At 45.9% G+C, this 27305-nt stretch overlaps 1 protein-coding gene across 1 annotated transcript in view; it reads left to right on the top strand.

Moving 5' to 3' along the window:
• The window catches only part of LOC106592420 (coiled-coil and C2 domain-containing protein 1A), a 45703-nt gene extending 19653 nt beyond the window's left edge, over positions 1-26050 (top strand). The window contains exons 12-27 of the mRNA XM_045709625.1: positions 263-390; positions 526-625; positions 877-1049; positions 3852-3965; positions 6179-6237; positions 8367-8483; positions 11340-11413; positions 12190-12248; positions 12611-12762; positions 16547-16637; positions 16828-16983; positions 17556-17693; positions 17854-17980; positions 18670-18746; positions 18863-18910; positions 24644-26050. Coding sequence (XP_045565581.1) covers positions 263-390; positions 526-625; positions 877-1049; positions 3852-3965; positions 6179-6237; positions 8367-8483; positions 11340-11413; positions 12190-12248; positions 12611-12762; positions 16547-16637; positions 16828-16983; positions 17556-17693; positions 17854-17980; positions 18670-18746; positions 18863-18910; positions 24644-24676 — 1646 coding nt within the window. The 3' untranslated portion in view covers positions 24677-26050. The remainder of the gene's footprint in view (positions 1-262; positions 391-525; positions 626-876; positions 1050-3851; positions 3966-6178; positions 6238-8366; positions 8484-11339; positions 11414-12189; positions 12249-12610; positions 12763-16546; positions 16638-16827; positions 16984-17555; positions 17694-17853; positions 17981-18669; positions 18747-18862; positions 18911-24643) is intronic.
• The last annotated feature ends 1255 nt before the right edge of the window (positions 26051-27305 follow it).

The following is a 27305-nucleotide window of genomic DNA, read 5'->3' as shown; positions in this document are numbered from 1 at the left end:
TGTACTCCGTAGCATGTTTTTAGCATGTACTCTGTAGCATGTTTTTAGCATGTACTCTGTAGCATGTTTTTAGCATGTATTTCGTAGCATGTTTTTAGCGTGTATTTCGTAGCGTGTTTTTAGCATGTACCCCGTAGCGTGTTTTTAGCGTGTATGCCGTAGCGTGTTTTTAGCGTGTACGCCGTAGCGTGTTTTTAGCGTGTACGCCGTAGCGTGTTTTTTGTTCTCTGTGTTTACCATGTACTGTGTTGTTGTGGCCCAGGCTGTCCTCCGCTGCAGGGCTCAGAGAGCAGCCAGCAGAACTTCATGGGCGTCCTGGAGACGGCCATGAAACTAGCCAATCAGGACGCAGACGCAGAGGACGAGGACGGACCAGGGAAATTGGCCAAGGTAACCACCATGACCTATGACCCTGACACACGTAATGTCATGAGATTGTTCTGGAAAGTGGGAAAATATGGATACTATGTTCATGTTTACAATATTTAACTTCCGTTCACTTAACTCTTCCCCCCCCCCCTCCAGCCTGCAGTGGGAGCTCCAGTCCAGAAAGGCAAAGCCCCGACCCCTCCCACACCAGGTTCTGGAGGCAACACAACACAGGGCTCCAGACTGGGGCTTAAAGGTGTGTGTATGTTGGTGTCAGTTTGTATGTCAGTGTGTCGGTACGTGTGTGTGCACATATTCATAGACGTGTTAAATTCATCCCTTGACATGAACAAATTCATTCTCCCATTGACACCTCTACATTAGCCACTCTGATGTCTCCCTACACACACACACATTTCCCTCTCCCCCTCCCCCACACTCACACATACATCCACATCCTGACTCCCTCCCTCCCTCCCCCCTGTGACGTCCCTTCCTGTGGTGCAGCCCAGCAGCAGTTGGACTTCCTGTTGCTGCGACGGCAGGCCTTCGTCCGGGCGGCGCTGCGTTCCAAACAGATGAAGGACATGCAGGGAGCGGCGGTCCATCTCCGACACGCTAAAGGACTGGACCAGATGATCAGCGCCACCAAGGGAGGTCTGCCTGTAGACATCACCAAGGTGTGTGTTTGGGCTGGTGGAGGGTTACCTGTAGACATCACCAAGGTGTGTGTTTGGGCTGGTGGAGGGTTACCTGTAGACATCACCAAGGTGTGTGTTTGGGCTGGTGGAGGGTTACCTGTAGACATCACCAAGGTGTGTGTTTGGGCTGGTGGAGGGTTACCTGTAGACATCACCAAGGTGTGTGTTTGGGCTGGTGGAGGGTTACCTGTAGACATCACCAAGGTGTGTGTTTGGGCTGGTGGAGGGTTACCTGTAGACATCACCAAGGTGTGTGTTTGGGCTGGTGGAGGGTTACCTGTAGACATCACCAAGGTGTGTGTTTGGGCTGGTGGAGGGTTACCTGTAGACATCACCACGGTGTGTGTTTGGGCTGGTGGAGGGTTACCTGTAGACATCACCAAGGTGTGTGTTTGGGCTGGTGGAGGGTTACCTGTAGACATCACCAAGGTGTGTGTTTGGGCTGGTGGAGGGTTACCTGTAGACATCACCAAGGTGTGTGTTTGGGCTGGTGGAGGGTTACCTGTAGACATCACCAAGGTGTGTGTTTGGGCTGGTGGAGGGTTACCTGTAGACATCACCACGGTGTGTGTTTGGGCTGGTGGAGGGTTACCTGTAGACATCACCAAGGTGTGTGTTTGGGCTGGTGGAGGGTTACCTGTAGACATCACCAAGGTGTGTGTTTGGGCTGGTGGAGGGTTACCTGTAGACATCACCAAGGTGTGTGTTTGGGCTGGTGGAGGGTTACCTGTAGACATCACCACGGTGTGTGTTTGGGCTGGTGGAGGGTTACCTGTAGACATCACCACGGTGTGTGTTTGGGCTGGTGGAGGGTTACCTGTAGACATCACCAAGGTGTGTGTTTGGGCTGGTGGAGGGTTACCTGTAGACATCACCACGGTGTGTGTTTGGGCTGGTGGAGGGTTACCTGTAGACATCACCAAGGTGTGTGTTTGGGCTGGTGGAGGGTTACCTGTAGACATCACCAAGGTGTGTGTTTGGGCTGGTGGAGGGTTACCTGTAGACATCACCAAGGTGTGTGTTTGGGCTGGTGGAGGGTTACCTGTAGACATCACCAAGGTGTGTGTTTGGGCTGGTGGAGGGTTACCTGTAGACATCACCAAGGTGTGTGTTTGGGCTGGTGGAGGGTTACCTGTAGACATCACCAAGGTGTGTGTTTGGGCTGGTGGAGGGTTACCTGTAGACATCACCAAGGTGTGTGTTTGGGCTGGTGGAGGGTTACCTGTAGACATCACCACGGTGTGTGTTTGGGCTGGTGGAGGGTTACCTGTAGACATCACCAAGGTGTGTGTTTGGGCTGGTGGAGGGTTACCTGTAGACATCACCACGGTGTGTGTTTGGGCTGGTGGAGGGTTACCTGTAGACATCACCAAGGTGTGTGTTTGGGCTGGTGGAGGGTTACCTGTAGACATCACCAAGGTGTGTGTTTGGGCTGGTGGAGGGTTACCTGTAGACATCACCACGGTGTGTGTTTGGGCTGGTGGAGGGTTACCTGTAGACATCACCAAGGTGTGTGTTTGGGCTGGTGGAGGGTTACCTGTAGACATCACCAAGGTGTGTGTTTGGGCTGGTGGAGGGTTACCTGTAGACATCACCACGGTGTGTGTTTGGGCTGGTGGAGGGTTACCTGTAGACATCACCAAGGTGTGTGTTTGGGCTGGTGGAGGGTTACCTGTAGACATCACCAAGGTGTGTGTTTGGGCTGGTGGAGGGTTACCTGTAGACATCACCAAGGTGTGTGTTTGGGCTGGTGGAGGGTTACCTGTAGACATCACCAAGGTGTGTGTTTGGGCTGGTGGAGGGTTACCTGTAGACATCACCAAGGTGTGTGTTTGGGCTGGTGGAGGGTTACCTGTAGACATCACCAAGGTGTGTGTTTGGGCTGGTGGAGGGTTACCTGTAGACATCACCAAGGTGTGTGTTTGGGCTGGTGGAGGGTTACTTTTCACAAATTCACAGCTTTTCCAGAAATCCAGGAATCTGCAGGGAATAATAAAGCAGGAAATCTTCAACCAGAATTTTGGGGAAAGTTTTTAATTTTGCAACACGAGGAGGACTGTGTGTTTCAAGGTTAAGGAGGGAGGGAGGGAGGGAGGGAAGGAACATTGAGACTGCAGGAGAGGAGCCAGGAACAGATGGAGAGGACAGGGGGAGACCAAGACACCTGTGTGTGTGTGTGTGTGTGTGTGTGTGTGTGTGTGTGTGTGTGTGTGTGTGTGTGTGTGTGTGTGTGTGTGTGTGTGTGTGTGTGTGTGTGTGTGTGTGTGCTCTATATATAATCTCCTGCTGTTGACTTTTCACACCTCTTTCTTTCTCTTTACCTCTCTATTTCCACTTCATTTTCCTCTCCTCTACTACACACCTCTCTCTTTCTCTTTACCTCTCTATTTCCACTTCATTTTCCTCTCCTCTACTACACACCTCTCTCTTTCTCTTTACCTCTCTATTTGTGTCGGTGTTAAAGTCATCCCTTGACATTAACAATTTCACACACACTTACCCCCCCGCCACACACACACATTCATCTTCCTCCATCTCTTTCTCTCCCCCTCCTTACTCTCTCCTCCTCTCTCACTCCTCATCCTCTCTTCCTGTCTCTCTCATTGATTTATCCATCCGTCTCTCTCTCCCCCTCTCCCCTGTCTCCTCTCCCCCCTCCCCTCTCATCTCCCCATCTCCTCTCTGATTCAGAGGGGTTAAATACGGAAGGCACATTTTTGGTTGAAAGCGTTCTGTTGTACAACTGACTAGGTATCCCCCTTTTTCTGTTTTCTCCCACAGGTCCCCAGTGCTCCAGTCAGTGAGGAGGACTACTCTCTGGCTCGGACTCGTTCCTCTCCTCGCTCCTCAGAGCAATACAGCAGCCTCATGGAGCTCCTCCGACAGCAGCACCAGGTTATTACAACTCTTATGACAACTCTTACTGCATATTTATAAGACATGATTTAACTCATTAACCTCTCTAGGGTCGGCGGGACGAAATCGTCCCACCTACGTAACAGCCAGTGGAATCCTGTGGCGCGTTATTCAAATACCTTAGAAATGCTATTACTTCAATTTCTCAAACATATGACTATTTTACACCATTTTAAAGACAAGACTCTCGTTAATCTAACCACACTGTCCGATTTCAAAAAGGCTTCACAACGAAAGCAAAACATTAGATTATGTCAGCAGAGTACCCAGCCAGAAATAATCAGACACCCATTTTTCAAGCTAGCATATAATGTCACAAAAACCCAGAAGACAGCTAAATGCAGCACTAACCTTTTGATGATCTTCATCAGATGACACACCTAGGACATTATGTTATACAATACATGCATGTTTTGTTCAATCAAGTTCATATTTATATCAAAAACCAGCTTTTTACATTAGCATGTGACGTTCAGAACTAGCATACCCCCCGCAAACTTCCGGTGAATTTACAAAAATTTACTAAATTACTCACGATAAACGTTCACAAAAAGCATAACAATTATTTTAAGAATTATAGATACAGAACTCCTCTATGCACTCGATATGTCCGATTTTAAAATAGCTTTTCGGTGAAAGCACATTTTGCAATATTCTCAGTAGATAGCCCGGCATCACAGGGCTAGCTATTTAGACACCCAGCAAGTTTAGCACTCACCAAAGTCAGATTTACTATAAGAAAAATGTTATTACCTTTGGTGTTCTTCGTCAGAATGCACTCCCAGGACTTCTACTTCAATAACAAATGTTGGTTTGGTCCCAAATAATCCATAGTTATATCCAAACAGCAGCGTTTTGTTCGTGCGTTCAAGACACTATCCGAAAGGGTAAAGAAGGGTGACGAGCACGACGCATTTCGTGACAAAAAATGTCTAAATATTCCATTACCGTACTTCGAAGCATGTCAACCGCTGTTTAAAATCAATTTTTATGCCATTTTTCTCGTAAAAAAGCGATAATATTCCGACCGGGAATCTGCGTTTAGGTAAAAAGACGAAAGAAAATAAAGCATGGGGTCGACTCGTGCACGCGCCTAAGCCCATTGTCCTCTGATCGGCCACTTGCCAAAAGCGCAAATGTGTTTCAGCCTGGGGCTGCCTCGTTATCATTCAGCTTTTTCCCGGGCTCTGAGAGCCTATGGGAGCCGTAGGAAGTGTCACGTTACAGCAAAGATCCTCAGTCTTCAATAAACAGAGACAAGAAGAACAAGATCTTGTCAGAGAGGGCCACTTCCTGTAAGGAATCTTCTCAGGTTTTTGCCTGCCATATGAGTTCTGTTATACTCACAGACACCATTCAAACAGTTTTAGAAACTTTAGGGTGTTTTCTATCCAAAGCCAATAATTATATGCATATTCTAGTTACTGGGCAGGAGTAGTAACCAGATTAAATCGGGTACGTTTTTTATCCGGCCGTGTCAATACTGCCCCCTACCCCCAACAGGTTAACATGGAGCTCCTCTGACAGCAGCACCAGGTTATTACAACTCTTATGACAACTCTTACTGCATATTTATAAGACATGATTTAATTCATTAACATGGAGCTCCTCCGACAGCAGCACCAGGTTATTACAACTCTTATGACAAGTTATTAAACGGCATATATTTAAAACAATATATTTATATAGCACTTCACCAACAATAAATGCCTCATTGAACCCTTATACATGCATACATACATACATACATACATACATACATACATACATACATACATACATACATACATACATGTACAGTACCAGTCAAAAGTTTGGACAGCTACTCATTCCAAGCTGTCATCATATAAAAAATATATTTTGATTTGTTTAACACTTTTTTGGTTACTGCATGATTCCATATGTTGTATTTCATAGTTTTGATGTCTTCACTATTATTCTACAATGTAGAAAATAATACAAATAAAGAAAAAACCTGGAATGAGTAGGTGTGTCCAAAACTTTTGACTGGTACTGTGTATGTATGTATATGTGTGTGTGTGTGTGTGTGTGTGTGTGTGTGTGTGTGTGTATATATGTGTGTGTGTGTATATATATATGTATATATGTGTGTGTGTCAGTACAACACGTTATAATAGACTCTTAACATGTTGATAGTACATTAATAACACATGATCTGTTTCTCTCTACAGAAATGTCTGGGTTACTCCCAGCAGTTCACTCACATGGGAAGTGTGCCCGAGACCTCCAGGTTAGTGGCAACAATTGTGTGTGAGTGTGCACGAGCGTACGTTAGTACACCGAGTACATCAAGAGGTTCAAAGAATTACCGGACTGATAAGTCAGTTCAGTACATATTTATTATAAATCAGATGTGTTTAGAAAGAGGTTCAAATACAGACCGTGTTGAAAGGTCATTAAAACAACCAGGACCTGCACACCTCACAGTATGTATAGATCTACCTCGTTCCTCCCTCACAGTATGTATAGATCTACCTCGCTCCTCCCACACAGTATGTATTATCTACCTCGTTACTCCCACACAGTATCTATAGATCTACCTCGTTCCTCCCTCACAGTATGTATAGATCCACCTCGTTCCTCCCACACAGTATCTATAGATCTACCTCGTTCCTCCCTCACAGTATGTATAGATCTACCTCGTTCCTCCCTCACAGTATGTATAGATCTACCTCGTTCCTCCCTCACAGTATGCATAGATCTACCTTGTTCCTCCCTCACAGTATGTATAGATCTACCTCGTTCCTCCCACACAGTATGTATAGATCTACCTCGTTCCTCCCTCACAGTATGTATAGATCTACCTCGTTCCTCCCTCACAGTATGTATAGATCTACCTCGTTCCTCCCTCACAGTATGTATAGATCTACCTCGTTCCTCCCTCACAGTATGTATAGATCTACCTCGTTCCTCCCTCACAGTATGTATAGAACTACCTCGTTCCTCCCTCACAGTATGTATAGATCTACCTCGTTACTCCCACACAGTATGTATAGATTAACCTCGTTCCTCCCTCAGAGTATGTATAGATCTACCTCGTTCCTCCCTCACAGTATGTATAGATCTACCTCGTTCCTCCCTCACAGTATGTATAGATCTACCTCGTTCCTCCCTCACAGTATGTATAGGTCTACCTCGTTCCTCCCTCACAGTATGTATAGGTCTACCTCGTTCCTCCCACACAGTATGTATAAGTCTACCTCGTTCCTCCCACACAGTATGTATAGGTCTACCTCGTTCCTCCCACACAGTATGTATAGGTCTACCTCGTTCCTCCCACACAGTATGTATGGGTCTACCTCGTTCCTCCCACACTGTTCAGAAACATTCTTTTAAAGAGACACACAATAATTAGGCCCAACTACTGTAAAACACATTTAACAAATATAAGTGAAGATGCATTGAATTTAAGGAAATGCCATCTTCACTGTGTGTGTGTGTGTACCGTGTGAATCAGGGTGGGAAATGTAACTTTTTGTTCCACCAGCCACTCAGATTTTTTATCAGCCATAATATTTGTTCTGCCATAATTATACCCCAAAGATAGTAACGGATGAGCATGTTTTGTAATGTTTCTAAAACAAGAAATTAATCACTAGTAAGAAGTAATGCGGTATATTGCTTAATTCCATTTTTGTAACCTGCGTCTTTTAACCAATGTATGCTAAAATAAATAATTTAGATGCTATAGTAAAAACAGATAAACAGTTCTCCAAATGAACCTGCCACAAAATGCTGAGTCATAGGACTTATTTAATATTGTAGTTCAGGGCTCTACACTGATGTGTTTTACAAGGAGTACATGATCTGCTTCTAAGTAGTAATGTAGAAGAACACAAATAAATCTAGGACAACAATTTAAACTATTTGAGTGTTTTAATGATAAGAAAGTGACAAGAAAGCTGATGAATAAGTTTTTTGGAGTGATCCATGCTCAATCAAGCACAATCATTAGGCGAGACAAAAATGGTCAGCTGGCCCTTTAAGGGACGGGCCGTTACCATGGTTACCGGGGCACTTGCTTGTCTGTGACGAAAAAAAATCTCAGACTGCGACGTCTTCCTAGCAGCGGACAGTTGCTGCAAACTCAAACAGACATTGAAAAACAACCTAGCGTGTGAACATAACGATGTAACTGGCCAAGAAACACGAGGACAAAGTCACATGTCAGCAGCCTTGTAAATTCCACTAACTTCTACATGTGGGTTTTGGATAAAAAAAACAGTTCCCAAATACTCTGTGTGACCAACTGCCAACGTGGCTGGTCAAACAGACATTCAACCCCGCCAATGACAACATCTACCCCCATTTGGCGTGTGTGCGTGTGTGTGTAATGTGCGTGTGTGTTGCTGTTGTCAGGTTTGAGAAGCTGGCAGAGGAGTGTATGCAGAACATTGAGGTGCTGAAGATGGCCCATGCCAAGGGCCAGCCTGTCCCCAAATACCACACTGAGGAGAGGACCTTCAACACTGTCAAGTACTATACTGTTACTACCATATTAATACCACACTGAGGACCTTCAACACTGTCAAGTACTATACTGTTACTACCATATTAATATCACACTGAGGACCTTCAACACTGTCAGGTACTATACTGTTACTACCATATTAATACCACACTGAGGACCTTCAACACTGTCAAGTACTATACTGTTACTACCATATTAATATCACACTGAGGACCTTCAACACTGTCAAGTACTATACTGTTACTACCATATTAATACCACACTGAGGACCTTCAACACTGTCAAGTACTATACTGTTACTACCATATTAATATCACACTGAGGACCTTCAACACTGTCAAGTACTATACTGTTACTACCATATTAATACCACACTGAGGACCTTCAACACTGTCAAGTACTATACTGTTACTACCATATTAATATCACACTGAGGACCTTCAACACTGTCAAGTACTATACTGTTACTACCATATTAATACCACACTGAGGACCTTCAACACTGTCAAGTACTATACTGTTACTACCATATTAATATCACACTGAGGACCTTCAACACTGTCAAGTACTATACTGTTACTACCATATTAATACCACACTGAGGAGAGGACCTTCAACACTGTCAAGTACTATACGGTTACTACCATATTAATATCACACTGAGGACCTTCAACACTGTCAAGTACTATACTGTTACTAACATATTAATATCACACTGAGGACCTTCAACACTGTCAAGTACTATACTGTTACTACCATATTAATACCACACTGAGGAGAGGACCTTCAACACTGTCAAGTACTATACTGTTACTAACATATTAATATCACACTGAGGACCTTCAACACTGTCAAGTACTATACTGTTACTAACATATTAATATCACACTGAGGCCCTTCAACACTGTCAAGTACTATACTGTTACTAACATATTAATATCACACTGAGGCCCTTCAACACTGTCAAGTACTATACTGTTACTAACATATTAATACCACACTGAGGAGAGGACCTTCAACACTGTCAAGTACTACACTGTTACTACCATATTAATATCACACTGAGGACCTTCAACACTGTCAAGTACTATACTGTTACTAACATATTAATATCACACTGAGGCCCTTCAACACTGTTAAGTACTATACTGTTACTAACATATTAATATCACACTGAGGCCCTTCAACACTGTCAAGTACTATACTGTTACTAACATATTAATACCACACTGAGGAGAGGACCTTCAACACTGTCAAGTACTACACTGTTACTACCATATTAATATCACACTGAGGACCTTCAACACTGTCAAGTACTATACTGTTACTACCATATTAATATCACACTGAGGACCTTCAACCCTGTCAAGTACTATACTGTTACTAACATATTAATATCACACTGAGGCCCTTCAACACTGTCAAGTACTATACTGTTACTAACATATTAATACCACACTGAGGCCCTTCAACACTGTCAAGTACTATACTGTTACTAACATATTAATACCACACTGAGGCCCTTCAACACTGTCAAGTACTATACTGTTACTACCATAATAATATCACACTGAGGCCCTTCAACACTGTCAAGTACTATACTGTTACTACCATATTAATATCACACTGAGGCCCTTCAACACTGTCAAGTACTATACTGTTACTACCATATTAATATCACACTGAGGACCTTCAACACTGTCAAGTACTATACTGTTACTAACATATTAATATCACACTGAGGACCTTCAACACGATCAAGTACTATACTGTTACTAACATATTAATATCACACTGAGGACCTTCAACACAATCAAGTACTATACTGTTACTAACATATTAATATCACACTGAGGAGAGGACCTTCAACACTGTCAAGTACTATACTGTTACTAACATATTAATATCACACTGAGGACCTTCAACACAATCAAGTACTATACTGTTACTAACATATTAATATCACACTGAGGAGAGGACCTTCAACACTGTCAAGTACTACACTGTTACTACCATATTAATATCACACTGAGGACCTTCAACACTGTCAAGTACTATACTGTTACTACCATATTAATATCAATACTGAGGACCTTCAACCCTGTCAAGTACTATACTGTTACTAACATATTAATACCACACTGAGGAGAGGACCTTCAACACTGTCAAGTACTACACTGTTACTACCATATTAATATCACACTGAGGACCTTCAACACTGTCAAGTACTATACTGTTACTAACATATTAATATCACACTGAGGCCCTTCAACACTGTCAAGTACTATACTGTTACTAACATATTAATACCACACTGAGGAGAGGACCTTCAACACTGTCAAGTACTACACTGTTACTACCATATTAATATCACACTGAGGACCTTCAACACTGTCAAGTACTATACTGTTACTACCATATTAATATCACACTGAGGACCTTCAACCCTGTCAAGTACTATACTGTTACTAACATATTAATATCACACTGAGGACCTTCAACACTGTCAAGTACTATACTGTTACTAACATATTAATACCACATTGAGGCCCTTCAACACTGTCAAGTACTATACTGTTACTACCATATTAATATCACACTGAGGCCCTTCAACACTGTCAAGTACTATACTGTTACTACCATATTAATATCACACTGAGGCCCTTCAACACTGTCAAGTACTATACTGTTACTACCATATTAATATCACACTGAGGACCTTCAACACTGTCAAGTACTATACTGTTACTACCATATTAATACCACAATGCCATACAATTAACATTCATAGACAAATAAATCTCTTATACACATATATACAAAGCAGGAGGAAAGTAATCAGTCTTCTCTGTCTGTTGTAGAATGTATCCTGACCTGACAGCCAATGAGATGACGCTGTACATCGTGAAGGGCATTAATCTGCCTGCTCCCTCAGGTGTGTTGTTATGAACTTTATATGCCTCTCTACTGACCCCTCTCTACTGACCCCTCTCTCTTGACCCCTCTCTCTTGACCCCTCTCTCTTGACCCCTCTCTTCTGACCCCTCTCTCCTGACCCCTCTCTCCTGACCCCTCTCTCCTCATTCCTTTCTTCTGACCCCTCTCTCCTGACCCCTCTCTTCTCACCCCTCTCTTCTCACCCCTCTTTCCTCATCCCTCTCTCTCCTCATCCCTCTCTCTCCTCATTCCTTTCTTCTGACCCCTCTCTCCTGACCCCTCTCTTCTCACCCCTCTCTTCTGACCCCTCTCTCCTCATCCCTCTCTCTCCTCATCCCTCTCTCTCCTCACCCCTCTCTTCTGACCCCTCTCTCCTGACCCCTCTCTTCTCATTCCTTTCTTCTGACCCCTCTCTCCTGACCCCTCTCTTCTCACCCCTCTTCTGACCCCTCTCTCCTCATCCCTCTCTCTCCTCATCCCTCTCTCTCCTCATCCCTCTCTCTCCTCACCCCTCTCTTCTCACCCCTCTTCTGACCCCTCTCTCCTCATCCCTCTCTCTCCTCATCCCTCTCTCTCCTCACCCCTCTCTTCTGACCTCTCTCTCCTCATCCCTCTCTCTCCTCATCCCTCTCTCTCCTGATCCCTCTCTCTCTTACAGAGCCTGTAAGTAAGCATTTCACTAAGGTCTACACCTGTTGTATTCGGCGCACGTGACAAATAAATAAATATACTTTGATTTGATTCTCACCCCTCTCTTCTCATCCCTCTTCTCAGGAGTCTCTGCCAGTGATCTGGACACCAGTGTGCGCTTTGAGTTTCCTTTTCCTAGTGCGGTAAGACTCACTCTCACACACAGGCACACACACAGGCACACACAGGCACACACACACAGGCATACACACACACACACACAGGCATACACATAGACACACACACACACACAGGCATACACATAGACACACACACACACACACAGGCATACACATAGACACACACAGGCATACACATATACACACACACACACACACAGGCACACACAGGCCACACACACACACACACAGGCACACACAGGCACACACACACACACAGGCATACACACACACAGGCATACACGTATACATACATTTCCACTTAGATCCACTCAAATATTCTCTCTCTGTCTTTGATGTGTGTGTGTGTGTGTGTGTGTGTGCAGGAGGAGGCCCAGAGGGATAAGACCAGTACAGTGAAGAACAGCAACAGTCCAGAGTTTAAAGAGCAGTTTAACCTGAACATCAACCGTCAACACAGAGGCTTCAAGAGGGTCATCCAGGCCAAAGGCATCAAGTTTGACATCATCCACAAGGGGTGAGATCCACAGAAATACACCAGACCTGGTTAATACATGCAGATTGTAGTAACATAGAATATTAACACAGAAATACACCAGACCTGGTTAATACATGCAGATTGTAGTAACATAGAATATGAACACAGAAATACACCAGACCTGGTTAATACATGCAGATTGAAGTAACATAGAATATTAACACAGAAATACACCAGACCTGGTTAATACATGCAGATTGAAGTAACATAGAATATTAACACAGAAATACACCAGACCTGGTTAATACATGCAGATTGAAGTAACATAGAATATTAACACAGAAATACACCAGACCTGGTTAATACATGCAGATTGTAGTAACATAGAATATTAACACAGAAATACACCAGACCTGGTTAATACATGCAGATTGAAGTAACATAGAATATTAACACAGAAATACACCAGACCTGGTTAATACATGCAGATTGAAGTAACATAGAATATTAACACAGAAATACACCAGACCTGGTTAATACATGCAGATTGAAGTAACATAGAATATTAACACAGAAATACACCAGACCTGGTTAATACATGCAGATTGAAGTAACATAGAATATTAACACAGAAACATCATGTGGGTGAGTCTGGTCTAGTGGTTTAACACTACAGACACTGGACCACACATACCTGTTGGTGAGGAGGTTATGGATCCCACCTGGTCCCGTCCGTCTGTCTGTCTGTCTGTCTGTCACATACCTGTTGGTGAGGTTATGGATCCCACCTGGTCCCTTCTGTCTGTCTGTCCCTGTATCTGTATCTGTCTCCTACATTCCAACTGTCACAGGCCATAAACAATAATAATAATTGTGTCCTTCAAACTTTGCTTTCGTCAAAGAATCCACCATTTGCAGCAATTACAGCCTTGCAGACCTTTGTCATTCTAGTTTGTTGTCAATTTGTTGAGGTAATCTGAAGAGATGCTTCCTGAAGCACCTCCCACAAGTTGGATTGGCTTGATGGGCACTTCTTACGTATCATACAGTCAAGCTGCTCCCACAACAGCTCAATAGGGTTGAGATCCGGTGACTGTGCTGGCCACTCCTCTGTCCAGTGTCTGTGTTCTTTTGCCCATCTTAATATTTTCTTTTTATTGGCAAGTCTGAGATATGCCTTTTCCTTGCAACTCTGCCTAGAAGGCCACTATTCCGGAATCACCTCTACACTGTTGACATTGAGACTGGTGTTTTGTGGGTACTATTTAATGAAGCTGCCAGTTGAGGACTTGTGAGGCGTCTGTTTCTCAAACTACACACACTAATGTACTTGTCCTCTTGCTCAGTTGTGCACCGGGGCCTCCCACTCCTCTTTCTATTCTCGTTAGAGCCAGTTTGCGCTGTTCTGTGAAGGGAGTAGTACACAGCGCTGTATGAGATGTTCAGTTTCTTGGCAATTTGTCGCATGGAATAGCCTTCATTTCTCAGAACAAGAATAGACTGACGCGTTTCAAAAGAAAGTTCTTTGTTTCTAGCCATTTTGAGCCTGTAATTGAACCCACAAATGCTGACGCTCCAGATACTCAACTAGTCTAAAGAAGGCCAGTTGTATTGCTTCTTTAATCAGAACAACAGTTTTCAGCTGTGTTAACATAATTACAAAAGGGTTTTCTAATGATCAATTAGCCTTTTAAAATGATAAACTTGGATTAGCTAACACAACATGCCATTGGAACACAGGAGTGATGGTTGCTGATAATGGGCCTCTGTACCTAAGTTCCACGGCATCATACTTGATTCCAACCTCTCTTTTAAAAAGCAGGTGAAAAAGGTCATTCAAATAACCAAATTCAACCTCGCTAATTTCCGATTTATACGAAATTGTTTGACCACAGAGGTAGCAAGACTGTACTTCAAATCGATGATACTCCCCCACTTAACATACTGCTTGACTAGTTGGACCCAAGCTTGCTATACAACATTAAAACCTATTCAGTCTGTCTACAAACAGGCTCTCAAAGTGCTCGATAGGAAGCCCAATAGCCATCATCACTGTTACATCCTCAGAAAGCATGAGCTCCTGAGTTGGGAAAATCTTGTGCAATACACCAACGCATGTCTTGTATTCAAGATCCTAAATGGCCTGGCTCCCCCTCCACTCAGTATTTTTGTTAATCAGAAAACCCAAACATATGGCAGCAGATCCACAAGGTCTGCCATGAGAGGTGACTGTATAGTTCCCTTAAGGAAAAGCACCTTTAGTAAATCCGCTTTCTCTGTGAGAGCGTCCCATGTCTGGAATACACTGCCATCAGACACACATAACATTTACATTTACATTTAAGTCATTTAGCAGACGCTCTTATCCAGAGCGACTTATAAAATGGATATGAAAATGAAAATAACTGCACCACATATCACACTTTCACAAAATGCATGAAGACATGGCTAAAGGTCAATCAGACTTGTGAACATAATCACTAGCTGTGTATTGCCACTTTCCATGTTGTCTGTTGTCTGTAGCTTGTGAGGTGTGGAAACACTTTGTTGTTTTTATGGATTTTGTCTTGTTGCTTTTTGTTCCATGTTGCTCTGTCTGTATGCTACATCTTGCTTGTCCTATGTTGCTCTGTCTGTATGCTATGTCTTGCTTGTCCTATGTTACTTTGCGTGTGCTCACTGTTCAATGATTGTCTATATTGTAATTGTTTTTAATAACCTGCCCAGGGACTGCGGTTGAAAATTAGCCGGCTGGCTAAAACCGGCACTTTTACTGAAACGTTGATTAATGTGCACTGTCCCTGTAAAAATAAAATAAACTCAAGACTGTACGCCTATGTAGATATTCCATTAAAAATCAACCGTTTCCAGCTACAACAGTCATTTACAACATTAACAATGTCTACACTGTATTTCTGATGTTATTTTAATGGACAGAATATATCCTTTTCTTTCAAAAACAAGGAAATGTCTAAATGACCCCAAACTTTTGAACGGTAGTGTGTGTAATGTTATATCTAAACTACCTCCATACTTCCGGTACGGGTTACATTCAGATGAGTTGTGTGACACTGGGGGTCGAAGAGCAGTCGCGTTCGTTAGTCTCATCATTCCCTAGAGGGGTCATGTTAGTTTGTAGGCCAAACCGTTTGGATGCTACAGACGTTTTTTGTGAGAAGACTGATTTTTCGGGATGTCTCATGGTCTTACAATTTTATTTATTTATTTGACCTTTATTTAACTAGGCAAGTCAGTTGAACAAATTCTTATTTTCAATGACGGCCTAGGAACAGTGGGTTAACTGCCTTGTTCAGGGGCAGAACGACAGATTTTTACATTGTCAGCTCGGGGATTCGATCTTGCGACCTTCCGGTTACTAGTCCAACGCTCCAGAGTTAACCACTAGGCTACCTGCCGCCCCTGCTGCCAAACACCACTGTAGCTCGGCCACCGCCCACCACAGATTCGAAAGGCCGCCATTGGTGGATTGAGACGCATCCAATTAAATAGAACATAGATCTCTCTAGCTTCAACTGACAGATTATGATGGGGATTTTATTATTAAATAGAACATAGATCTCTCTAGCTTCAACTGACAGATTATCATGAGGATTTTATTATTAAATAGAACATAGATCTCTCTAGCTTCAACTGACAGATTATGATGGGGATTTTATTATTAAATAGAACATAGATCTCTCTAGCTTCAACTGACAGATTATGATGGGGATTTTATTATTATGTCACTTAGTTTGACGCACCGGTGCATCAATAGACCTTTGGGGATTTTAATGTTTGTGTGTGTGTGTGTGTGTGTGTGTAGGGGTCTGTTCAAGGGGGACAGAGTGTTGGGGAATGCTCAGCTGAAGCTGGACTCACTGGAGAACCAATGTGACATCAGACAGATTATAGAGGTAAACACACACATTTTAACACACAGACACACACACACAGATACTGTACACACACACAGATACGCACATGTTTTCACTTAGACATGCTCATATATCTCTCTGTCTGCCTGCCTGCCTGCCTATCTCTCTCTCTTTCTCCCCCCCTCTGTCGCTGTCTCTCTCTCTCTCTCTAACTGTGTTGTTGTGCTAGGTGTTGGATGGTCGTAAGGCTACGGGGGGTAAGCTGGAGGTGAGGGTAAAGATTCGGGAGCCGCTGGGAGGAGCACAGCTTCAGATCACCACAGAGAAATGGCTGGTCCTAGACCCTGTACCAATCACCACCCCCGACAGAGAGAGAGAACGACAGGTAAGGAGAGAGAGACCTACCTTTTGGAGTGTATAGGACTAGTAGGGGTATAGTCTCTGTCAGAGTTAACATGTTATATTAATACCAGTCTAACTGAAGTCTCTGTCAGAGTTAACATGTTATATTAATACCAGTCTAACTGAAGTCTCTGTCAGTTAACATGTTATATTAATACCAGTCTAACTGAAGTCTCTGTCAGAGTTAACATGTTATATTAATACCAGTCTAACTGAAGTCTCTGTCAGAGTTAACATGTTATATTAATACCAGTCTAACTGAAGTCTCTGTCAGAGTTAACATGTTATATTAATACCAGTCTAACTGAAGTCTCTGTCAGAGTTAACATGTTATATTAATACCAGTCTAACTGAAGTCTCTGTCAGAGTTAACATGTTATATTAATACCAGTCTAACTGAAGTCTCTGTCAGAGTTAACATGTTATATTAATACCAGTCTAACTGAAGTCTCTGTCAGTTAACATGTTATATTAATACCAGTCTAACTGAAGTCTCTGTCAGAGTTAACATGTTATATTAATACCAGTCTAACTGAAGTCTCTCTCTCCCCCCAGGCCCCCTCTCCTCGCTCCAAACCAAAGAGTGACAATGGGAGGAACAAGGAGTCTAACCAGTCCAGCCACTCTCCTCCCCAGTATAAACTCCACAGTTTCAGTCTACTGCACTACGATAAGGAGAGACTGGAGAGACAGGTGTGTTTTCATTCTCTCTACTTCTTTATCTATCTTCCTTTCATTTTCCTCTCCTCGTCTCCATGGGAACGTTTCATCTGGATCTGTTGACAATTGGAGGTAAGCCAATCTATGCTGTGATTGGTCTAAGATGATGTCAATCCCCCTGTGTGTCCGTCAGATTGGTGATTACAGGAAGAGTAGGCGGGATCCTCCGTCTGACCTGGTACAGCAACACAAGGAGGTCACACACAGGCTGCAGTGGCAGAAAGCCCAGCTAGAGAGAGGCTCCCCTACACTACTGTCAGGTAACACACACACACACACACACACACACACACACACACACACACACACACACACACACACACACACACAGGCTGCAGTGGCAGAAAGCCCAGCTAGAGAGAGGCTCCCCTACACTACTGTCAGGTACACACACACACACACACACACACACACACACACATAGGCTGCAGTGGCAGAAAGCCCAGCTAGAGAGAGGCTCCCCTACACTACTGTCAGGTAACACACACACACACACACACACACAGCTGCAGTGGCAGAAAGCCCAGCTAGAGAGAGGCTCCCCTACACTACTGTCAGGTAACACACACACACACACACAGGCTGCAGTGGCAGAAAGCCCAGCTAGAGAGAGGCTCCCCTACACTACTGTCAGGTAACACACACACACACACACACACACACACACACAGGCTGCAGTGGCAGAAAGGACAGCTACTCTACTGTCAGGTGACACAATACAGAAGCATATTCATACACAGAGAAATATGAACACCAACACACTCATCTGTATATTTCCCTCCCTCCCTCCCTCCATCCATCCATTTCTCTCTCTCTCTCTCTCTCTCTCTCTCTCTCTCTCTCTCTCTCTCTCTCTCTCTCTCTCTCTCTCTCTCTCTCTCTCTCCACATCCATCCATCTCTCTCTGTCTCTCTCCATCCATCTCTCTCTCTCTCTCGTCTCTCTGTAGAGTATGAGAATATTTTGCAGCGTTTCGCCCAGGGACTTGCTGAGTCAGTGAAGAAGTTTTCCAGCCAAGGCAACAGGGTGAGCAAAGGGTCAGGGTTGTTTGTGTGCCAAAGAGTGTGTGTTTGTGTTATCGCATGTTTTGTCTGTGTGTGTGCATGTTTGTGTGTAACGTGTCTGCCCCTCTGCCTATTCAGGATGCTGCTAAGGACGCTCTAGGACGGCTGAAGATGGTGGAGACTGAGGTAAACACTGTTATATACAGACAGTGTTAGGTACACCACCTCGTACACCGACATGGTTAGCTCCTACAGACAGTGTTAGGTACACCACCTCGTACACCGACATGGTTAGCTCCTACAGACAGTGTTAGGTAGACCACCTCGTACACCGACATGGTTAGCTCCTACAGACAGTGTTAGGTAGACCACCTCGTACACCGACATGGTTAGCTCCTACAGACAGTGTTAGGTACACCACCTCGTACACCGACATGGTTAGCTCCTACAGACAGTGTTAGGTACACCACCTCGTACACCGACATGGTTAGCTCCTACAGACAGTGTTAGGTACACCACCTCGTACACCGACATGGTTAGCTCCTACAGACAGTGTTAGGTACACCACCTCGTACACCGACATGGTTAGCTCCTACAGACAGTGTTAGGTACACCACCTCGTACACCGACATGGTTAGCTCCTACAGACAGTGTTAGGTACACCACCTCGTACACCGACATGGTTAGCTCCTACAGACAGTGTTAGGTACACCACCTCGTACACCGACATGGTTAGCTCCTACAGACAGTGTTAGGTACACCACCTCGTACACCGACATGGTTAGCTCCTACAGACAGTGTTAGGTACACCACCTCGTACACCGACATGGTTAGCTCCTACAGACAGTGTTAGGTACACCACCTCGTACACCGACATGGTTAGCTCCTACAGACAGTGTTAGGTAGACCACCTCGTACACCGACATGGTTAGCTCCTACAGACAGTGTTAGGTACACCACCTCGTACACCGACATGGTTAGCTCCTACAGACAGTGTTAGGTACACCACCTCGTACACCGACATGGTTAGCTCCTACAGACAGTGTTAGGTACACCACCTCGTACACCGACATGGTTAGCTCCTACAGACAGTGTTAGGTACACCACCTCGTACACCGACATGGTTAGCTCCTACAGACAGTGTTAGGTACACCACCTCGTACACCGACATGGTTAGCTCCTACAGACAGTGTTAGGTACACCACCTCGTACACCGACATGGTTAGCTCCTACAGACAGTGTTAGGTAGACCACCTCGTACACCGACATGGTTAGCTCCTACAGACAGTGTTAGGTACACCACCTCGTACACCGACATGGTTAGCTCCTACAGACAGTGTTAGGTAGACCACCTCGTACACCGACATGGTTAGCTCCTACAGACAGTGTTAGGTAGACCACCTCGTACACCGACATGGTTAGCTCCTACAGACAGTGTTAGGTAGACCACCTCGTACACCGACATGGTTAGCTCCTACAGACAGTGTTAGGTACACCACCTCGTACACCGACATGGTTAGCTCCTACAGACAGTGTTAGGTACACCACCTCGTACACCGACATGGTTAGCTCCTACAGACAGTGTTAGGTACACCACCTCGTACACCGACATGGTTAGCTCCTACAGACAGTGTTAGGTACACCACCTCGTACACCGACATGGTTAGCTCCTACAGACAGTGTTAGGTACACCACCTCGTACACCGACATGGTTAGCTCCTACAGACAGTGTTAGGTAGACCACCTCGTACACCGACATGGTTAGCTCCTACAGACAGTGTTAGGTAGACCACCTCGTACACCGACATGGTTAGCTCCTACAGACAGTGTTAGGTACACCACCTCGTACACCGACATGGTTAGCTCCTACAGACAGTGTTAGGTACACCACCTCGTACACCGACATGGTTAGCTCCTACAGACAGTGTTAGGTACACCACCTCGTACACCGACATGGTTAGCTCCTACAGACAGTGTTAGGTACACCACCTCGTACACCGACATGGTTAGCTCCTACAGACAGTGTTAGGTACACCACCTCGTACACCGACATGGTTAGCTCCTACAGACAGTGTTAGGTAGACCACCTCGTACACCGACATGGTTAGCTCCTACAGACAGTGTTAGGTAGACCACCTCGTACACCGACATGGTTAGCTCCTACAGACAGTGTTAGGTACACCACCTCGTACACCGACATGGTTAGCTCCTACAGACAGTGTTAGGTACACCACCTCGTACACCGACATGGTTAGCTCCTACAGACAGTGTTAGGTAGACCACCTCGTACACCCGACATGGTTAGCTCCTACAGACAGTGTTAGGTAGACCACCTCGTACACCGACATGGTTAGCTCCTACAGACAGTGTTAGGTACACCACCTCGTACACCGACATGGTTAGCTCCTACAGACAGTGTTAGGTAGACCACCTCGTACACCGACATGGTTAGCTCCTACAGACAGTGTTAGGTACACCACCTCGTACACCGACATGGTTAGCTCCTACAGACAGTGTTAGGTACACCACCTCGTACACCGACATGGTTAGCTCCTACAGACAGTGTTAGGTACACCACCTCGTACACCGACATGCTTAGCTCCTACAGACAGTGTTAGGTAGACCACCTCGTACACCGACATGGTTAGCTCCTACAGACAGTGTTATGTAGACCACCTCGTACACCGACATGGTTAGCTCCTACAGACAGTGTTAGGTAGACCACCTCGTACACCGACATGGTTAGCTCCTACAGACAGTGTTAGGTACACCACCTCGTACACCGACATGGTTAGCTCCTACAGACAGTGTTAGGTACACCACCTCGTACACCGACATGGTTAGCTCCTACAGACAGTGTTAGGTACACCACCTCGTACACCGACATGGTTAGCTCCTACAGACAGTGTTAGGTACACCACCTCGTACACCGACATGGTTAGCTCCTACAGACAGTGTTAGGTACACCACCTCGTACACCGACATGGTTAGCTCCTACAGACAGTGTTAGGTACACCACCTCGTACACCGACATGGTTAGCTCCTACAGACAGTGTTAGGTACACCACCTCGTACACCCGACATGGTTAGCTCCTACAGACAGTGTTAGGTACACCACCTCGTACACCGACATGGTTAGCTCCTACAGACAGTGTTAGGTACACCACCTCGTACACCGACATGGTTAGCTCCTACAGACAGTGTTAGGTACACCACCTCGTACACCGACATGGTTAGCTCCTACAGACAGTGTTAGGTAGACCACCTCGTACACCGACATGGTTAGCTCCTACAGACAGTGTTAGGTACACCACCTCGTACACCGACATGGTTAGCTCCTACAGACAGTGTTAGGTACACCACCTCGTACACCGACATGGTTAGCTCCTACAGACAGTGTTAGGTAGACCACCTCGTACACCGACATGGTTAGCTCCTACAGACAGTGTTAGGTACACCACCTCGTACACCGACATGGTTAGCTCCTACAGACAGTGTTAGGTAGACCACCTCGTACACCGACATGGTTAGCTCCTACAGACAGTGTTAGGTAGACCACCTCGTACACCGACATGGTTAGCTCCTACAGACAGTGTTAGGTAGACCACCTCGTACACCGACATGGTTAGCTCCTACAGACAGTGTTAGGTAGACCACCTCGTACACCGACATGGTTAGCTCCTACAGACAGTGTTAGGTACACCACCTCGTACACCGACATGGTTAGCTCCTACAGACAGTGTTAGGTACACCACCTCGTACACCGACATGGTTAGCTCCTACAGACAGTGTTAGGTAGACCACCTCGTACACCGACATGGTTAGCTCCTACAGACAGTGTTAGGTACACCACCTCGTACACCGACATGGTTAGCTCCTACAGACAGTGTTAGGTAGACCACCTCGTACACCGACATGGTTAGCTCCTACAGACAGTGTTAGGTACACCACCTCGTACACCGACATGGTTAGCACCTACAGACAGTGTTAGGTACACCACCTCGTACACCATCATGGTTAGCTCCTACAGACAGTGTTAGGTAGACCACCTCGTACACCGACATGGTTAGCTCCTACAGACAGTGTTAGGTACACCACCTCGTACACCGACATGGTTAGCTCCTACAGACAGTGAGTCACGTGTCCAGGGCTTGCTATATAAAGCAGGCAGACAGGCATCGAGGCATTCAGTTACTGTTCCATTGAACGTTAAAATGGCCAAGACAAGTGACCTAAGAGACTCTGAGCGTGGTATGATCGTTGGTGCCAGGTACGCCGGATCCAGTACCTCAGAAACGGCCGCCCTCCTGGGCTTTTCACACACGACAGTGTCTAGGGTTTACAGAGAATGATGAGACAAACAAACAGCATCCAGTCAGCGGCAGTCCTGTGGGTCGAAAACGGAAGACTGGCGCAAGCTAACAGGCGGCCCACAAACAGGCAAATAACGGAGCAGTACAACAGTGGTGTGCAGAAGGCCATCTCAGAACACACAACTCGCCCCTCCTTGTCCCGGATTGGCTATTACAGCAGACGACCACACCGGGTTCCACTCCTATCAGCTATAAACAAGAAGAAGTGACTCCAGTGGGCAGGCCATCACCAACACTGAGGAGTGGAAAAACGAATCCAGATTCCTGTTGCGTCAGGATTTGGCGTAAGCAGCATGAGTCCATGGCCCCATTCTGCCTGGTGTCAACGGTACAGACTGGGGGCGGTGGTGTAATGGTGTGGGGAATGTTTTCCTGACACACGTTAGCAACGATTCCATGCCCCAAAGAATTTAGGCTGTTCTGGAGGCAAAGGGGGGTCTGACCTGGTACTAGATGGATATACCTAATAATCTGTACATATGAGTGTATATATGACTCCATGTCTGAGTTTACACAGGCAGCCCAACTCTGATCTTTTGACCAATTATTAGCAAAAGATCTGATCTGACTGGTCAAAATAAAAATACAAAAAAGACCAATTAGTGTCGAAAGATCAGAACTGGACTGCCTGTTTTAAACAGGCTGTATTCATCGGACCACATCATGTATAAGAGCACTATGTGATGTGTAATATCATTTAGTTTGAATTGTATCTGACACCTACCTCTTGCCCTCCTCTCTCCCCATCTCCACTCCTTCCCTCATCTCCACTCCTTTCCTCCCTCACCTCCATTCCTATCCTCCACTCCTTTCCTCCCTCACCTCCATTCCTATCCTCCACTCCTTTCCTCCCTCACCTCCATTCCTATCCTCCACTCCTTTCCTCCCTCACCTCCATTCCTATCTTCCACTCCTTTCCTCCCTCACCTCCTCTCCTTTCCTCCCTCACCTCCTCTCCTTTCCTCCCTCACCTCCTCTCCTTTCCTCCCTCACCTCCTCTCCTGTCCTCCCTTTCCTCCCTCACCTCCTCTCCTTTCCTCCCTCACCTCCTCTCCTTTCCTCCCTCTCCTCCTCTCCTTTCCTCCCTCACCTCCACTCCTTTCCTCCCTCACCTCCACTCCTTTCCTCCCTCACCTCCACTCCTTTCCTTTCCTATCCTCCCTCACCTCCACTCCTTTCCTATCCTCCCTCACCTCCACTCCTTTCCTATCCTCCCTCATCTCCACTCCTTTCCTCCCTCACCTCCACTCCTTTCCTCCCTCACCTCCACTCCTTTCCTCCCTCACCTCCACTCCTTTCCTTTCCTATCCTCCCTCACCTCCACTCCTTTCCTATCCTCCCTCATCTCCACTCCTTTCCTCCCTCACCTCCACTCCTTTCCTTTCCTCCCTCACCTCCACGCCTTCCCTCCCTCTCTCTCCCTCTCATCTCCACTCCTTCTCTCCCGTCTCTTCTCACTCCCCTTCTCCTCTCTCTCTCCATCAATTTTTTTCCTCTCTCTCTCTCTCTCTCTCTCTCTCTCTCTCTCTCTCTCTCCATTCGTCAGTTGGAATCTCTCAAGAGGAAACGCCTGGTCTGAAAAGAAGAGGACAGAGGGACTAGAGAGTTGGCTGGAGTACTGTTATGTTACTGACACACACAACCAATCACCTTCAACATCTTAATGCCACTCCTCTGTTCCTCTCTGCCTCCTCCACTAATGCTCTCCCTTTTACTCTGTTCTTTACTTTCTATTGTCATTAATTCAATCAGTTAGGAAGAAGAACCAGTTTGAATAATAACAGGCCTGCCTCCCAAATGGCACCCTATTCCCTATATAGTACACTACTTTAGACCAGGGCCCATAGGGACATTATAGGGAATAGGGCACCATTTGAGATACACAGCAGAATGGGATCCTGTGAGATTGATAGTGACATGAAGACAGAATGCAGGGCAGGACAGAGAAAGGCTTATTTGCACTTGAAAACAAAAACACTACCAATTATTACCAAAACCCTGCCGCCTTCACTATATTCTTTAAAGTCCTACAAGGGCTCTCTCTCTTTCTCTCTGTTCAGAGAGTGGTGTGTGTAACTCCTGGTCTCCACATTGTGTGTGTGTGCATGCGATGTTAATGAGCTTAATCTAATCTGTCTGCTCCACTATTCCCAGATTACTGTAATCTGACCCGTTTGGTGCCGTGTGATATGGGAACTACATCCCATAATGAGGGATTAGCTAACACTGGTGTCACCATGGAGACGCCTCATTCAGGGAAGTGCGGAGAGGAGGTACCCCAGGGGTTAAATTGAAGAGGACAGGGTTAGAATTCGTGTAGAACAGACCTATAGCTGTAAAACCCACTGGATTATCTTTGAATTGGGATATAGGTTCTCTATTCATTGTTATTCTATGGTACGGAGTCTGGGAGCCCGTTTAAAAGGACCCTTCTTATAGGACGATATTTAGCCTATTGTGATGTCATCAATTAGGCCCGCGTCATGTCACTATGACATTATCAGTTAGAATGTTCAAAGGATTGCGTCATCACCACATTGTGATGTCATCAGTTAGAGGGTGTGTTCCTCTGTCCAGACGTTGCTGACGCCAGATCTTACAACGCCTGGATAGGCATTTTACATATCAGCTAACCACATCACATGTTAAAGCAATCTGGTGCACAGTTGATGACGTGGCGTGCAACCAGTGGTTGATGCATGTGACGTCTGAGCAGAGAGACGCGACCAGAATGTTTAACAAAGGATCGCTTCATCTGGTTGTGATGTCATCAGTTGGAATGTTCTACAAAGGGCTACATCCAATTATGATGTCATCAAACTTCATTGATGACATAATGAGCCTGGGACTGTCAGAGACTTCAGTCAGGGTGATGGGGGCTGGGAGGGTACAGAACAGACTTCAGTCAGGGTGATGGGGGCTGGGAGGGTACAGAACAGACTTCAGTCAGGGTGATGGGGGCTGGGAGGGTACAGAACAGACTTCAGTCAGGGTGATGGGGGCTGGGAGGGTACAGAACAGACTTCAGTCAGGGTGATGGGGGCTGAGAGGGTACAGAACAGACTTCAGTCAGGGTGATGGGGGCTGGGAGGGTACAGAACAGACTTCAGTCAGGGTGATGGGGGCTGAGAGGGTACAGAACAGACTTCATTCAGGGTGATGGGGGCTGGGAGGGTACAGAACAGACTTCATTCAGGGTGATGGGGGCTGGGAGGGTACAGAACAGACTTCATTCAGGGTGATGGGGGCAGAGAGGGTACAGAACAGACTTCAGTCAGGGTGATGGGGGCTGGGAGGGTACAGAACAGACTTCATTCAGGGTGATGGGGGCAGAGAGGGTACAGAACAGACTTCAGTCAGGGTGATGGGGGCTGAGAGGGTACAGAACAGACTTCAGTCAGGGTGATGGGGGCTGGGAGGGTACAGAACAGGCTTCAGTCAGGGTGATGGGGGCTGAGAGGGTACAGAACAGACTTCAGTCAGGGTGATGGGGGCTGAGAGGGTACAGAACAGACTTCAGTCAGGGTGATGGGGGCTGGGAGGGTACAGAACAGACTTCATTCAGGGTGATGGGGGCTGAGAGGGTACAGAACAGACTTCAGTCAGGGTGATGGGGGCTGGGAGGGTACAGAACAGACTTCATTCAGGGTGATGGGGGCTGGGAGGGTACAGAACAGACTTCATTCAGGGTGATGGGGGCAGAGAGGGTACAGAACAGACTTCAGTCAGGGTGATGGGGGCTGAGAGGGTACAGAACAGACTTCATTCAGGGTGATGGGGGCTGGGAGGGTACAGAACAGACTTCATTCAGGGTGATGGGGGCAGAGAGGGTACAGAACAGACTTCAGTCAGGGTGATGGGGGCTGAGAGGGTACAGAACAGACTTCAGTCAGGGTGATGGGGGCTGGGAGGGTACAGAACAGACTTCAGTCAGGGTGATGGGGGCTGGGAGGGTACAGAACAGACTTCAGTCAGGGTGATGGGGGCTGAGAGGGTACAGAACAGACTTCAGTCAGGGTGATGGGGGCTGGGAGGGTACAGAACAGACTTCAGTCAGGGTGATGGGGGCTGGGAGGGTACAGAACAGACTTCAGTCAGGGTGATGGGGGCTGAGAGGGTACAGAACAGACTTCAGTCAGGGTGATGGGGGCTGAGAGGGTACAGAACAGACTTCAGTCAGGGTGATGGGGGCTGAGAGGGTACAGAAC

Source organism: Salmo salar, chromosome ssa02, assembly GCF_905237065.1.
Source record: "Salmo salar chromosome ssa02, Ssal_v3.1, whole genome shotgun sequence".
NCBI lineage: Eukaryota > Metazoa > Chordata > Actinopteri > Salmoniformes > Salmonidae > Salmo > Salmo salar.
The sequence above is the reverse complement of the archived record's forward strand: the minus strand, read 5'-3'. Positions and strand labels throughout refer to the sequence as shown.